We start from the raw sequence: 15,396 nt of genomic DNA on the forward strand, positions 1-15,396 counted from the left end.
ACAACTCCTCCTTGCTGTTGACTCTAGGCTGGGCTGGGTGTTTGGTGTTGGATCTCCATGTGAAGGTCCAGTCCAGCTGGGACCCCTGGAAACTGTTGACTGCCAGCCAACATCAAGGGGAAACTGTATTGCCAAGGGTAATGCTGTGGTGGTAACAATGCCTTGTTCCTGCTCTGAGGGGTGGGATTTCCTTCAGTGCTTTCCTGGAGCATGTCTCCACCCAAGGCTGGCTGCCCGCAAGCACGGGTTACAGCAGAGGCTGCTCTCCCTGACCTGGGATCTCACCTGGCAGCTCTGTCAGGGGAGATTTCCTTGGGTTTGGTCCTCTCTCTGGACAGGCAGACATTTACATGCTGAAGCGTGATCTTAATTTTCTTCCTTGACATCCTCACCTACAACAAGAGGGGAGGGAAGTGCTTATGTCTCAGGGCTCAGTACCCTTGCAGAAACTGTGGCTGGAAGAAATTAGGTTGGGGGTCCTCAAAGAGGAGCTGTGGCCTAAGGAGCAAATACTGTCGCACTTCTCTGGATTAATCCTGAAAGCACTTGGAGAGCACTTGATGCTGCATGTGGTAACAGGATAGGAATGCTTATTAACGAGTGGGAAAATTAATATGTTTGTGAAATAATATTATGCAACTGAAGTCAAGATAGTGCTTTGAATTGTTGAACAGTTTGAACCGTTCCAGAAGTAGGGAGTATCAAAGTTCATATGCTTGAAAGCCAAGGGCCTCGCGGTGCCCACAACTGGCTTGTCCAGCTCCGCTTTCCTTGTGCCCAGCTGTACCATCAGATTTGTGCCTGAAATGCTTCTGAGCTTGAGTGAAAGTGTATTTTTCTTAATGCAAGATGCTAGTAAGAAGTCAAGGTATGCTTGAATATCAGGCTAGAGATAAAGGCAACATGTTGCTTTTATAATCCAGACCATTTAATTAATCTTGGGGAAGAAAAACAGTCCTGTATTTTTTTTCCAGCTATATGACCACACTGGCTTTGTGCATAATTATTCTGGGTCATTCAGAGATGCAGCAAAAGGGTTTAACTATTCACTGGGGGTGATGAGTGCTCAATTAAAAGAGGCTTGATGTTTAGTGCAGTCAAGAAAATTGTGAAAGGAAGAAAGCAACATGTTTAAGCTGGTTTCCCTGTGATAAAAGAGAACAAGAAGTAAAAGCTGGTACAAAGACATGCAGTAGAATGTAAGAAAATTAGCTAAAAATGTGCAGAAAGAACAAAATGGTTCATAATTATGATGAAATCAGTCCTATGCAGCATATGCTATCTAAGGTTGAGTTAGAAGCAAGCAAAGTATGCCAAAGAGGGATTTTACTGTCTTTATAATTCAGATATATTTTCTTTAGTTGGTGATTTACCTCTTATTTCTTTTAAAAGCATCTGCATGTTGTTTGCAGAGCAGCAGCTACCAAGGCATCTGTTACAATTCATACAGATAATTCCACTGATGAGGTAAAAGGCATAATTTACAATAATTTTCCAGCAGTATTCCTCTATTAAAATGTAAATCTTAGAATTCCCTGTCTTGTTTGCACAGTTTTGGTTTTGCGTGGATGCAGTTAGGATTGCATCCTTTGAAACACTTTATAGAAGTTTTTAGCATCCATTTTTTTTAAGGTTGCTAGCAAAATTTTTGCAGACCTGTGATCACAGCATTAGCAATCTAATTTCCTTAAAAGTATCCTCAAAATTAACATTTCAGGTAAATTTTTAAGTGAGACACACATGGTCTTTGTACACGGCATTTTCTGCATGTTTTTTGGTCAGTAGCCTGAGAAAAGAGGTGTGTGGTTTCTTGGAAGACCCCAGTTAAAACTTGTCCCAATATTCAGTGTGGCATAGCTAAACAAACTCAAGTTCAGACACCTGGAAAATAGAGAACATGGCTCAGATGTCCCCTGTCTTGGGGAGAGGACCCAGTGAAGGGAGTGTGGGCATCCTCTGTTCTCCAAGAGAGATGATTTCTCACCCCAGTGACACTCGATGTCAGGAAGTGATGTAGCTAGAAAGACAGTGTGGTGCTTCATGCCCTCAAAATCCAGGCAATTAATGAGTTTGCAAACCTCCTTTTAAGCATCTTATTTTACTTTTTATTGCCTTGGGGATGAAGTCCCCAAAGCTCCTAAGGTCCTGCACAGTGAAACCCTCTCAGACCACTGATATCGAAAGTCCTGAGATCGCTGCCTGAAGCTGAAGCACTCAGAGTGTCAGGGGCTTTGATGCTCCTTCCACACACCTGGTTACTAATGCTTCTCTCCCCAGGTTCTGGTTCTGTTCTGTAAATGGAAGCTTAGAGATAATTTGTAAAGAAAAATGGTTTTGTTTTTTTTTTTTCCACCCCCTTTCTTGATCCCTCCCTTATGTTTCAAACACTCAATTACTCTGTTTTGGACAGAATGCAGTATCTCACAGAAAACATGATCCTTTTTTCTCTTATCAACCCTACTCTAACCCAGAAAATAAATCAGTGAAAGTTCACATTCCAGTCTAGTTATCAAATCACAGTGTTGAAGCGATTACAAAATAAATGTGTGTCTTTGTACTCATGCTTTTAAAATTACTAATTTTGGCAGTTTGAGCCAAAATCTCTGTACCCATTTAAAAGTGGCTAATTATAAATCCAGATTTTCAAGCTTCATTATGTTTAGCACCAGGTTTTTGTTGCCTGCTTACTTAGCCCCTGACTCCATGGATGGTGGTGACCCTTGGCCATGCTTACAGTTTGACCCAGCTTAATACATGGGTGGCACATTTTATGCCACTGCTCGTAGTTCATGCTGTTTCTTTTACTCTTGCTCAGATTTGCTTCTTCATCATCCTCTTGACCCTGAGGCTGAACGCCACAGAAATAACCTTCCACAAATAGCTAGCCTGCTTTCTGGCGTCCTAACCACATACTAGCTGGTTGGTTGACTCATTTTATTTCAAGCTTTTTCAGTAATCCTTTAAAGGATTTATTTTTGAATGCGAATAAGGGGGTAATTATTTAATGTAATTATTTCATTAATGTACTTTACATCCTTTTTCTTACCTTAATGTGTTGAGTTTTTTACATCCTTACTGCATTACAATCCTGATAGCAACACTGTGTTTTGAAATGTCAATTAAAAACTTAATTTCTAAGTCGGAAAGAAGTAAACCTGATTCCTTGCTTCTGAGCTACTCTGACCTGGAAAATTCAATTTCTGAAGCACCATGTTCCTGTTATCTCCCTCTTCCTAATGGACAGCATGATCTTTAAGTTTCTGCTTGAGAAACTCATTTGACTTTGAGTGTTATCTCTGTAGCTTGTGGTCATCAGATGTCTTAGCAAAAGGGTGATGGGGTAAGACCACCTGCATTGTCAGGGCACTTAGCAAATCCAGTCCAGTGGGATAGTTTCCAGAAGCTGAGAGACACCTGGGGCATATGGGAAATGCATCAATTTAGTTGTGAATGGATTTCAGCATCAGTGAAACAGAATTGTAGGTTGGAATGTGCAGTCCTTCATTGAAACCTTTTTTTAAAACAAACTAACTAACTAAAAAAACTATGTAAGCAACTATCGAGTGGTAGATCAGGCCACAGAGTTTTCATTCAAATGCATTGTTGTTCTTGGTCTGTGTGCACAGGCAGGGAAGCTGAACAACCTTTCCTTGTATTTGTTTTAAAGTATTATAGTGCTTCTGGCAGCCTGGAGGAAGTTCTTTGGCGATAACACTCTTGCCCTCAGTGTTCACTTGTGGTCTATGAATATTACATAAAAATAAGAAACAAATCTGCTGCCAGAATCTATACAAGCCTTTTCAAAAATCCTAAGACAAGCCAGGGCCATAGTAATTGCTACTAGGAAGGGCTGAATAGTGTTTCTGAATGTCATAAAATTTGAGGTGAGATTTGGTTTGAATTTAGTATCTTGAATGAGCAAATTTAAGGCATTTTAAAAAGAAGTAGCTTTCTGGATACTAAGTAGAACCACAGTTCTCTCTCCACATGTGTCCCTGGTTGATCATGAAGGAGGGACTTGGTTAAGAGGACATAGGTTAGGACTAGGCTTGCACAAGAAATAGCATGTTCTAACTCAATGGAAAGGGTGGAAACGGGCAGTTGGGAATGAGAATTTCCAACAGAATAAGTGATGTGTTGGTGCAATTGTTATGTAGTGCTTAAAAAGGGACTTGGAAATTATTTTGAGTTGAGGACATCTGCACCTTGCCTGGAAATATATCAAATATTGTGATAACTGTTCTACTTCATTCTAATACAATGGTGAGCTTTCCCAAGAGACCCTGACATTCCCAATGATTTCCCTCAGAAAAGGAGTAGCTCAGGGAGGGTGAGATACTGTTTCACACAAGTACAAAATTATAAAAACCTGCATTGCCTTCTGCTTTGCCTCCTGTCCACATGTCAAGTTTGCAGACACTCCAGACTTGAACCTTGGTGGCACAAGGATGATGAGATGCAGCTCCCGTACTGCCTCTGCACTCCGGAGGCTGTGTTCCTCCAGCCTACAGGCTGGGAGGCCCAAGGGTATGCGGGAATCCAGCTTTTCCTTATAAATATGGCATGAACTTGGAGCAAAGCTGAAATTAAAAGGGAATTAAAATTCATAAAATGCTGGATGTCACATAAAACTCAACAGCCAGCAACCATTGAGAAATACAGCCTCATCATAAAATTGTGTCTTATCAAATTAGACGCAATAGAATTAAAATTAAGGGGACAGAGAACTAGGGAACTACTAGAGAGAGTCCACCAGAGGGCAACAAAGATGACTGGGGGATTGGAGCATCTCCCTTATAAGGAAAGGCTAAGAAAGCTGGGACTCTAGCCTGGAGAAGAGAAGTCTCAGGGGAGACCTTATTAATGTCTGTAAGTATCTAAAGGGTGGGTGCAAGAAGGATGGAGCCAGACTCTATTCAGTAGTTCCCAGTGACAGGATGAAGGGCAACAGGCACAAGCTGGAACATGGGAAATTCCATTTAAATATGAGGGAAAACTTCATTACAGTGAGGGTGACAGAGCACTGGAATAGGGTCTCCAGGGAGGTGGTGGAGTCCCCTTCTCTGGAGATATTCAAGACCCACCTGGATGAAATCCTGAGTAATGTGCTTGAGGGGATCCTGCTTTAGTGGGGGATTTGGACTAGGTGATCTGTAGAGGTCCTTTCCAACTCTGACAATTCTGTGAAAATATAGCAATTAAAAATCATAACATGACAGTGATTGCAGGATAGTGTGAATTAGCATGGCTAAAGCTCATGAAACTTGGTGTCTGTTTTCATGCATGCATTGCTAGAAGTGGCTAAAGCAGCAGCTGTGTTAAACCACAGCTCTCAGGGCAAATTGACAGAAAGGTGTGGGCTGGGTTTGGGGTTGTGACAGTGCCCTGTTTTCAGAAAGCAATGAGCTGGCTTCCTCAAGAGGGTGTCCAAAATTACTTATCTTCCAAAACATGAAGTTTTGACTGTGGCTAGGTAGAGCTGTGAGCATTGTTCATGTTTCTGGAAGTTCTCATGATCCCAAATCCACATTTTTCCCCAGCTTTGTGGAGACCAAATGGGTAAACCTGTAGGCTGAAGCTCCCTAAGCTTATACTGTGTTTTCCGGAAGGGTTACAACAGAGTATGACCACAGAGGGAGAAGTCCTTTTCCTCTTCTTCACCTTTGATGGGAGGGAGATCTTGCTGTTCGTAGCAGCAGAGCAGTGCTGTTGCCAGCAGCAATAGACAGATGTGGGTACTGCTAGACAGATTGTCGGTAGCAGGGCTTTTTCATAACATGATCGTATACCTGTGGAACAATAACTTTGAATGGAGTGGATGCTACTGTTGGACCTTGACAATTATGCACCTATGTATGGAAAAAAGCAGCAAACCCAGGGAAAGAGGAGCAAGAGAATCTGGAGTTGTTAAGGAAGAACCACTCGTTAAGTTGTTAAGAAGCCACCAACCACTAGATGAGATTGCTAAGTTTGAGGGTAATGCAGTTCCTGGGAAAGATTTAGCAACAAATTTTTTCTTTTTCTGCTTATGCAGACTCTCTTTTGTGTACTGCCAGTGGTTCATGAAGTGGAAGTTTACCAAGTCCCTGCGTATGTCTCAGGTGGTCTGACGTATGTTGGGGTATGTGGGGCTCAGTAGGTGTGTGTTCCTACTGACTGAGGAACCCTACACTTCGTGTGTTCAGGCTCACTTACCTCCTTAAAGGCTCTCTTTCTTTTTTCACTCTTGTTTAGAAATACACTGTTGCAGTGGGTAAGCAGTGACTTTCTCTTGCTGTGAGAAAGCAGCGACTGAATTATTTGATGCCTCTGAAGTGTTCGTGGTTAGAAGAAAGGATGGAAAAGTGGAGGAGATAATGACTGTGCTCTTTTGCCAAGAGCAGAGAATGCACAAGGATGCAAAGTAAGACTGACTTAACTTTAAAATACATTTAGACACTACATGCTGATCTGTAAAATATTTGAGCTTCCACTATACAGGAAAAGATGGGTGTTGCCCCAAAATAATAGCTCGTGGCGTACTTTCTTTTCATTATGGCCATTAAAATGTAGCACACCAAAGAAGGCTCTGCCCCTACATCTGCCTGTGCATAGACATCTAGTTATACATAGCAGATATTGAAGAGCAAAGACAATAAATACCTCCAGGGGTTTGTGTGTGGTTTTGTGTGTGTTAGTAGATACTCTGCTGTTGTAGAAAACTAATGAAATCTGAGTAATGAGAAACTGGTGTTCTGTTTTGGCTGGAAAAGGGCAGCGTGGTGATTTTCCTCTCCTCCCCCTACCTCGTGCAAATTATGAGGTGTGTGGATTACTGACATAAGAATGAGTAAGGTTTGTCTGTGTTTACTTGCATAAAATCTAGTCCAAGTGCATTAACTAAGGGGATACAGGTTTTCCTAGCATTAAATCACAGCGTGTTATGGCAGCAGCTCTCAGGCCTTTCCAGCAGGCAGAGTTCCCTTTCCTACTTAGCCATCAAGAACTACGGTCTCATCTCTGTCTGCCCCCAGCACTCTTAATGAGTCCCAGGAGAGGAACGTATATAGTTTATGTGTAATCAGTAAATTCCATGGAGACAGAGGCCTAACACTGCTTCAGACAGCTCTTATGAAAGTACCATTACAAATAAGTACAGATGCCTTTTATATTTTTTTTAATGGAAAAACTGTTCATCTGTGAGGTGTGAACAGGCCCTATCGCCAGCACCACCTGCAGAGAAAGGCACACAGCCTTGCTCCCAGGACTTTGTTAGTTCACTGACAGTGTCTCAACAGACCCTAAAATAGATTAAGATTTTGACCTCCTTAGGAAGGACTTAATCTACCTGACGGGGTTATGCTAGGTGCCATCTGCATAGAGGTTGTGCATGTATTTCACACCAGTAAAGGTGCCAGCCAGATCTCCTATCTAGTTGAGACCTCTGTAAGAGTCGATCAGAAGATCAGTATTGTCTCAACATTGTCATCAGTGACTAGACCCCAAGAACTGGACTAACATCTCGACATGAGTTGGCAGTGGCTTGCTGCAGATGCAGAAACCATGGAGAAAGGACTGAGGTATGGACAGTGCTGGTACCTGGTATGGGTCTGTTCTACTGGAGCAGCAATGCGAAGAACTGCTGTCAAGGAAGATGGATCGTGCTTGCTGTGCCAACACTGAGGAAGCCTCAGTTGAACTTTCCTCATTATAATGTTATTATAATACGAAAGCACACCTCCTGGTAAGAAGCTGCCTGCCTCCAAAGCTGGCCACACCTCAGACACTCCTCTCTGGGCATGCATGGAAGTCTCACTCCAGACAGGTGGAGATTGGCACATTTCCATGGGACAGAGGTGGAGTGGAGGGGGGTCCAAGGAGGAGCAAGGTGTGCTACCCAGGATAAAAGATGGTTTCTTAGTAATAGAACTTTGAAGATCTTCCCCACTGAGAGATCATGATGATCAAAGAAGAAGAAGTGGAATGCCTTCTGGATTCGGGACCATAGGGACGCCTTTGGACCTGTGGTGGTAGCTATTATCCTCTTCCCCCCTCTTTTTACCTCATCTTTCCTATTCTTTCTTCCTTTCTATCGCAAGCTGCTTTACGGGCAAGACCAATAAGGTCATTGTGCATTGATAACTTAACTCCCTGGGCTTGTTGCCATTTCATTTTTGCACTTCGGGATCACAGCTGAAACGAACCATCACGCATCCACCAAGGAGTGGACCGTGACAACCTCCTCTGAGGCAAGGAGCATCACAAAACCTAAACCTGAAATTTCTCTCTGACACAGAGGAAAACTCTTGCCAGTGGTCTTCCAGATGGATGGGAAATGGAGAGGGGGTGGATTTTAAGATTAAACACAACAGTATCCTAGAGAAACACAGATAGCTGTAGACAGGGGTCTGTAACCGTAGCTTGGCTGTGTGGTATGCGTGCTGTGACACAGAGAAATGTACTGCTCTTCCTGGATCCATGTGAGAAATATTGTGTGTCCAAAGATGGGCAACAAAAATGGTAAAGGGTCCAGAGCACAAGTCCTATGAGAAGCAGCTGAAGGAACTGGAAGTGTTCCCTCTGGAGAAAAAGAGGCTTAGGGTAGACCTTATTGCTCTCTATAACTACTTGAAAGGAGATTGTAACCAGATGGGTGTGGGTATCTTCTCCCAAGTAACAGGCGATAGAACAAGAAGAAATGGTCTGATGTTGTGCTAGGGGAGGATTAGATTGGGTATTAGGAGAAATGTCTTTAGTGAAAGGGCTGTCAGGCACTAGAACAGGCTGCCCAGGGAAGTGGTGGTGACACCCTCCCTGGAGGTATTTACAAGGCTTGTAGATGTGATGCTTAGGGACCACACAGCTTACTGGTGGAATTGGCAATGTGTTGGGTTGCTGATTGGACCTGATGATCTTCAAGGTCTTCCAACAGAAACAATTCTATGATTCAAAGAAGTACCCTTAGTGCAAGAGGATCTGGTGGGCTCAGGTGGCAGAGGATAAAAAGTGAGAACACTGAAGCAAAGTGGAGATACACAGGTCCCTGATGGCCTTGATGGGGTGCACCCTCGAGTGCTGAGGGAACTGGTGGATGGCCTTGCAAGGCCACTCCAAAAGGGAGATGTGCCTGAGGACTGGAAGAAAACAACCACCATGTGGGCTGAGGAGCAGGGCAGTGAAGGGGAAAGAAGGGACAAATGAATGAATGAACTAGCTGAGCAGCCAGGCCCAGAGGATGGGAAGCACCGGTGGCACCAAGTCCAGTTGGATATCAGAAACCAGCAGTGAAGCCTAAGGCAAGAGGTACTGCTAATGGTGGAGGGAGGTGGTCCCTCCCCTCTGCTGTGCCTTGCTCTGGGCTGCTGCGCTCACTTGTCCCTTGAGTGTCGCCATGCCAGTTGGGCAGCCGGAGGGAGGACATCACCTGGAGGAGGAAGAACTTGTGCTGGGCAGTGGCTTCTGGACATGGTTCTGCAGGGACATGGAGCCTCTGCTGCTGCCCACAGCTTGGAGGAGGGCAGGGCGAGGGCTGGGCCAGGCTGTCCTGGTGGCACGCTGGCTCTCAGGAGCCTCCAAGCCGGAGACACGGAGCTGCAGCCACGGCTCCAGCCGCTGTGTCCCTGCCCATCCTGCTGCACCGCTCAGCACCGCGCTGCAGGCAGGGCCGGGCAGGCTCCAGGAGTGCTGGCCTGACAGTCTCCACTGATGGGCTCTTGCTCTGTCTTCCTTTGCAGCAGGAGAGAGGAGCAGCAGCAGCAGCAGGAGGGGGCTGCCCTGGCCCTTGGCTCTGCGGCGCAGCCCGGCCGCTGCCCAGGCACCGGCGGGCTCCAGCTGCAGCAGGGCGCTCTTTGGGCAGCCCCTGGCAGCCCTCTGCGGGGAGGACACGCTGCCCCGGCCCATCCAGGTGAGCCAGCCTGGGCAGGGGGTCCCCAGCCCTCCCTGCAGCTGCTCCGGAGGGGTGGTGGATGCCCCCAGGAGCTGCGGGGATGGGGCATTGGGCTCCTCACCCCCAGCAAGGAGCCAGGTCTGGGTAGCGCTCTGGCCACCGCTGCTGGAAGGCAGCTCCTCCGCTCATCCCGTGTCCTCTTGCCTCTCCCGCAGGAGCTGCTGGCTGTCCTACAGCGGGAAGGACCGAGGGAGGAGGGCATATTCGGCCGAGCTGCCAGCGGGACGGCGCTTCGAGAGCTACGGGAGGCCCTGGACCGCGGCACAGACGTCGACCTTGGGAGCCAGCCTGTGCTGCTGCTGGCTGCCACCTTGAAGGTGAGCGCTGCTGACCTGTGGCTGGAGGAGCTCCTGGCTGGCCCAGAGTCTTCAGAGGCTCAGCTGGAGCCCTCGGCATTGCAGGACTTCCTCTGCAGCATCCCCGCCAAGCTCCTCGTGAGCAACCTCTACGAGGACTGGATGGAGGCGATGCAGAAGAGCAGCAAGGAGGAGAAGCTCTCAGGGCTGAGAGCGTGAGTGTGAGCAGCAGCTGCCTGCTGAGCAGGAGCCCTGGCCGCTGGCTGAGAGCAGCTGGAAAGCTGCACAACACAGCCATGGGCTCCCACCTGCCTCAGGCAAGTCTGGGGGACAGCTGTGGGCAACCTCTGCTTCGAGACCATTGTTATTCCTGTTCCCTCAGGGTGGCCGAGAAGTTGCCCGCAGCCAACCTCCTCCTCCTGAAGCGGCTGCTGTCCCTCCTGCAGCACGTTGGCCACAATGCAGCCACCAGCCGTATGAGCTGCAGCAACCTGGCCATCTGCGTTGGGCCCGACCTGCTGAGCCCGCCCAACGAGGAGCTGCTGCCACTGGAGGCCCTGCTGGAGGTGACCGAAAAGGTCTGCAGTCCTGAGCAGCCAGCTGCTGCCTTCCCAGCCCGTCCTGGCCTGGCTGCTCAGAGCTCTCTGGATGCCCCCTCCCTTGAGCAAATGCGAGCTGGTGGGGTGGCTGCCTGGAAGAGCAGCCCCACAGCCTCAGGCCTCTGCGCAGAAGCCAGGGTCAGGAGTGGGAGAGGCTGCTTGGTCCGTTTTCAGGCAGCAGGGTTGAGACCAAGGCTTTGCTGGGTGCAGGTGAAGGTGCTGGTGGAGTTCCTGATTGAGAACTGCGGGGAACTCTTTGGGGAGGACCTTTCCAGCCCGGCAGCCGAGCCCTCGCCAGCCCCCATGGAGAGATGCAGAGGTGAGAGGAGGGGCTGAGGGTTGTCACCAGCTGGGGCTGGGGATGCCAGAAACCTCGGGCTGGGCATCGAGCTTGGTGCTCTCAGTCCTGCTTGTCCCGTGGCCTCTCTTTGGCCACTGCCCCTCCGGCCATGAACGCTTTGCTCTGCCAGGTGAGCTGAAGCCTGCAGCAGGGCATAGGAGGGCTGAAAGCAGAAGGGATGGGGGGCTTTGGGTGGGTTTTGCTTTGGCTGTTGTTCACTTCCAAGACACGACTTTGCTGCACACGCTTTTGCTTTCTAGACCAGCAAGTGGAGGAGCAAAGCAGCGCTGCAGTCACAGTGGACACCGAGCTTCAGGCAGAAGCCTTGCTGCCTGCCCCCTGCTCTCTGCTCAGTGTCCTCCAAGAGGCTGGGAGAGATACAAAGAAGGTGGTAGAGCCTGCAACAGCAGAGATATGTCAGGTCCCCAGATGTGGTGACAGCATGTCTGGTGTAGGAGGGGAGTTTCTGAGGAGCTGCTCTGCCTCTGCCTGGCAGTAGGGCTGGTGTGTGCTTGGGTTATTCCTCTGCATATGATACATGGTGAGGAACCCTGGCAAGTTGGCTACTCAGTTGCACTAGGCAAGCACTGAGTCCAGCCAAATGCCCACAAAACACCTCCAAAAGGCCAGGGGAGAGCATAGCTTTAACCTCAGAAGGTTTTTGCTCACGTCCTACTTTGTAAGGGCTTCATTAAGATGTTTTGGAGGGGGCCTGGGGGGCTGTGTGTGAAATGTGGCTGATACAAACCAGCCCAAGCTATGTCCTCTGGAGAGCTAAGGTAGCCCTTTGGCAAGCAGTTGCTTCCTACTCCGGGTCACCTCTTGCCACCTGCTAACTCCCACATTTCTGTTGTAGGCACCTCTGGCTTTGCCTTCAACCAGCCCCAAGCGCACGGCGGATGATGGCCTGGATCACCCAGAAGAAATGGCAAGCCTTTTGGAGGAGAAGAGGTAAAATGAGCTCACTTGGGTTGGGATCCAAACTGAGTCCAGTGGCTCCTGGCTTTCCCTAGCTAATACCACTTTGGCCTGGAAAGGTCTGCAGGCTCTCCCCAGGAGAAGGAAAAGAGGAGAAACAGCAAGAGAGAACAGGCCTGGGGAGAGGACAATGAAAGGCACATGGAAAAGAAGAGGAGCAAGAGAAAACGTTGCTGGGGATGGACCAATGAGAAGATACAGGAAGGTGTGGAAGCGCAGGAAGGCCAGGTGTGTTCCAGGCTCTGCTGCTCATCTTTCCCAGCTCCCAACACTGCTCTAAGTCAGTCCAAGTCGCTGGCTGGGGAATGCCAGGGATGGTGCTGCTGCCCAGGATTTGCAAAGAACTCCATGGCAGCTGCTCAGGGGCTCCCAATGGAGCCCTGCTGCATGACATGGGGGCACTGGGCATCTCTGCACATGCCCAGCTAGCTCTCCAAGGGTATTCCCAGGGGGACAGGGCTCCAGAGCCTTCCTGTAGCCAGCGCCAGCAATTGGTCTCTCTTCTGGGCCACCAACAATTCCTTGTCAACAGTGCTCCCCAAAGAGAGGGGAACAAAATCCTGCCTCTTCCTGATCAGGGATTTCTGACTCTGTCATTGCAGGTGCCAATTCATTGTCATGGGCTGAGCTGCTGTGACTCCTGAGTCCTTACAGTTGTTGTTGCTGTTTTGTTGCCCACAGTAAAATTATCTTTTCTCTCTTCTCACAGTGTCTGCCATAGGATATTGTGGAGTGGGGAGCTGTTGTTTTATGAGGAATACTCCATAAGGAGTTTGAGATGGTCCCTTCTTGTCCCAGCATCAATTCCAGCAGGCATCAGGGCTGAGCTGAGGTGCTTTAGGAGTGGACCCAGAGCACAGTCACACGAGAGGATGGAGGTTGGAAGGAACCCGAGAAGGTCATCTGGCGCATCATCTTTTCAGTGCAAGCTCCCCTAGAGCAGGTTGCCCAGGACCATGTCCTGGTGAGCTTTGGGGATCTCCTCAGAGCAGAGCCATGAGGTCAGAGCAAGGGCCAGAGGCAGGGCATGGTAGCCAGGAAGGGCTCATGGTCCTTATGCAGCCTCCATCACCTGCAGCTTGCTGTCCCCTGCAGCCATCCTCCTTGCACGCTGGTTGTTGGGCACTCAGACCCAAAGTCTTTAAAGACTTTTCCAACCAAAACAATTCTGTGGTTCTATATGAAAAGGTGACATGCTGTGCAGTGAACACGTGCCAGCACCCCACACTTCCTGGCAGAACCTGTGCTGTTGGAGGAAAGGGAGAGAAAACAACAGCAGGGCTCAGGGTGCATCCTCCATCCCCCAGCAAGGGAGATAACAAAAGGGGTGCAACACTTAACACAAAGGGAGAAAAGACAGAAAAGTATCAATTAACCCAGGAGGTGATTAAGAGAGCCCTCACACTCGTTCTTGCCTCCAGCATGGTGTGCTGTGGTGCAGCAACTGTCTGCATCCACTGTTCTGCTGCAGCTGGGAGAAGGGGAAGGACAAAAATGGTGTTACTGGGTGGGGGGAGTATAGGTGAGAGCAACCGCTTGAGACTAATCAAACCTGTCATGGGATGTCACCCTGATGTGCACAGATGCATCTCAGGGAACATTTATCTGGCAGCTTCAGGTTCAACTTTCGAGGTACCTCAGAATGCAGAGTTCAGGTCCTTCAGTGCTCAGCTTCTCCTGCTCCTCACAGGGAAAAGATGGAGCACATGCATGTTTGTGTCCCTGGCTCAATGGCATTGTCTGCCTGTTTACAAACTGAGTGCACTGTGATTTTGTCTATTTTAACACTTGGCAGCTTATATAAGCAGGGTTGCTGCTGATGCACAAGCAGCAGTGGGCTCCGGCTTTGCTAACTGTGACTGCTCTGCTTACAGAAATAGAAAATAGTTTTCAAGTCCTTCTGACTTTGAACGCTGCTCTGCGAGCCAGTCTCTTACATTAAAAATAGCATTTCCTTGCAGAGTCTCTTTTGGAGTGGCTCTGTATCTTTCCCTTCCTGTTCTGTCCTTAAATTCTGTGCTTAAGTAAAGACTGATTAATTAATCGTGCTTTCCTCTGCATAAATGATGAGGATTTCTGTCAAGCAATCTGATAATGCTATTTTCATGCTGTCCATTGAAATTTAGGGAAAGCAAACTACCTGCAGATGATTAAGAGTGGTGCAAGATAGGCCTGCAAGTTTTGAGCAGGAGAAATCATGTGCAAAATATTAGGTGCTTTATTTGAACAAATCTGTTATATATATATGTTTTTAAACTCAGTAATTATGTGGTTCCATGACCTAACATAAATTGATCAGACTTTCCTCCTTTTTACACCTGTGCTCTGGTAAGGTCAGCACATACCTGACCACAACAATATGAAATATTTCAAATATGAAGCTGCATTCATTTTTACTTCGTTTTTTAATTTTCCCCACTTTGAGGGCATGCAGGACCCTGGCAGTTCCCAAGGTGGAGTGCCATACCTGACTAGCCCTGTGGCAGACTTTTTTGTGCCCAAAGGCTAGCGCATCATGCAGATAAGCTCACAGAGGAGCTGCTGATTGCCTGGGGAGCTAAGCCTGTGACCCCACAGCTTAGAAGGCCTAAGGCAGAGCTATTGCCCACCCTGAGTTTTAGTCAAACTCTGGATGGAAATTAGAGCCATATCTGCCTTGGAATGCCAGCTGGCTGGAATTGGGGACCACCTCCTCTTGGGAGAATCTCATGAGGCACAAACACAACCTGTTCAGCAAGAAGGGATATAGTGGTGTGTAATGAAGATGTCATCTGGTCAGGGAGCCCATGTTCAGGAGGAAAACGGAGCCAGGAGAAATCCAGATTATTGATTATGTGAACCTTTGCCCAGTTGAAGGTGAGGTTTATATGTGAAACTTCACTGAGGAGCTGAGCCTGGTTTTCAAATCACGCAGAGGTCACACGAGGTTGTCACAGGGACTATGCAGTGTTTCATTTTTGTTTGTGACTTCTGTGTCTTTTTTCCTTGGTTGGTTGGTTGTTTCTTTTTTTAACCTTTATATTGATTGGAATTTGTCTTTGAAGCTTTAGCAGCTCATTACTTTCTGAAAGCTTTGCCCAGGAAGATAAAGAGGAAGGATTGTTTTGATATCTCAGTAATAAACTAGATCCTCTATCAGTGTGACTTATTAGATAAGACCTTGGGTGGTGTTGGGAAGCATGTGCTATATTCTCATGTCTGTACGGATGTATTAGGCAGCCTTGCTAATAATTTTTTCTCCTCCTGCCTCTTCTTTGT

At 47.7% G+C, this 15,396-nt stretch overlaps 1 protein-coding gene across 1 annotated transcript; it reads left to right on the forward strand.

The window, feature by feature from the left end:
* The first annotated feature begins 9,370 nt into the window (after positions 1-9,370).
* On the forward strand, positions 9,371-11,659 carry LOC127382885 (T-cell activation Rho GTPase-activating protein-like). The gene is made up of 7 exons (XM_051615035.1): positions 9,371-9,447; positions 9,778-9,883; positions 10,081-10,242; positions 10,327-10,436; positions 10,604-10,799; positions 11,031-11,139; positions 11,421-11,659. The coding sequence occupies exons 1-7, from the start codon at positions 9,371-9,373 to the stop codon at positions 11,657-11,659; spliced, it is 999 nt and encodes a 332-aa protein (XP_051470995.1).
* The last annotated feature ends 3,737 nt before the right edge of the window (positions 11,660-15,396 follow it).

The sequence above is a fragment of the Apus apus genome, chromosome 3 (genome assembly GCF_020740795.1).
Source record: "Apus apus isolate bApuApu2 chromosome 3, bApuApu2.pri.cur, whole genome shotgun sequence".
In the NCBI taxonomy this organism is placed as follows: domain Eukaryota; kingdom Metazoa; phylum Chordata; class Aves; order Apodiformes; family Apodidae; genus Apus; species Apus apus.

Bases quoted from the DNA above. Each gene is read 5' to 3' on its own strand.
- LOC127382885 (XM_051615035.1), top strand. From the start codon at position 9,371: ATGCCAGTTGGGCAGCCGGAGGGAGGACATCACCTGGAGGAGGAAGAA. The intron at 10,243-10,326 runs GTGAGCGCTGCT...TCGGCATTGCAG, and splicing joins TGCTGGCTGCCACCTTGAAG to GACTTCCTCTGCAGCATCCC. The intron at 11,140-11,420 runs GTGAGAGGAGGG...TTTGCTTTCTAG, and splicing joins CCCCATGGAGAGATGCAGAG to ACCAGCAAGTGGAGGAGCAA.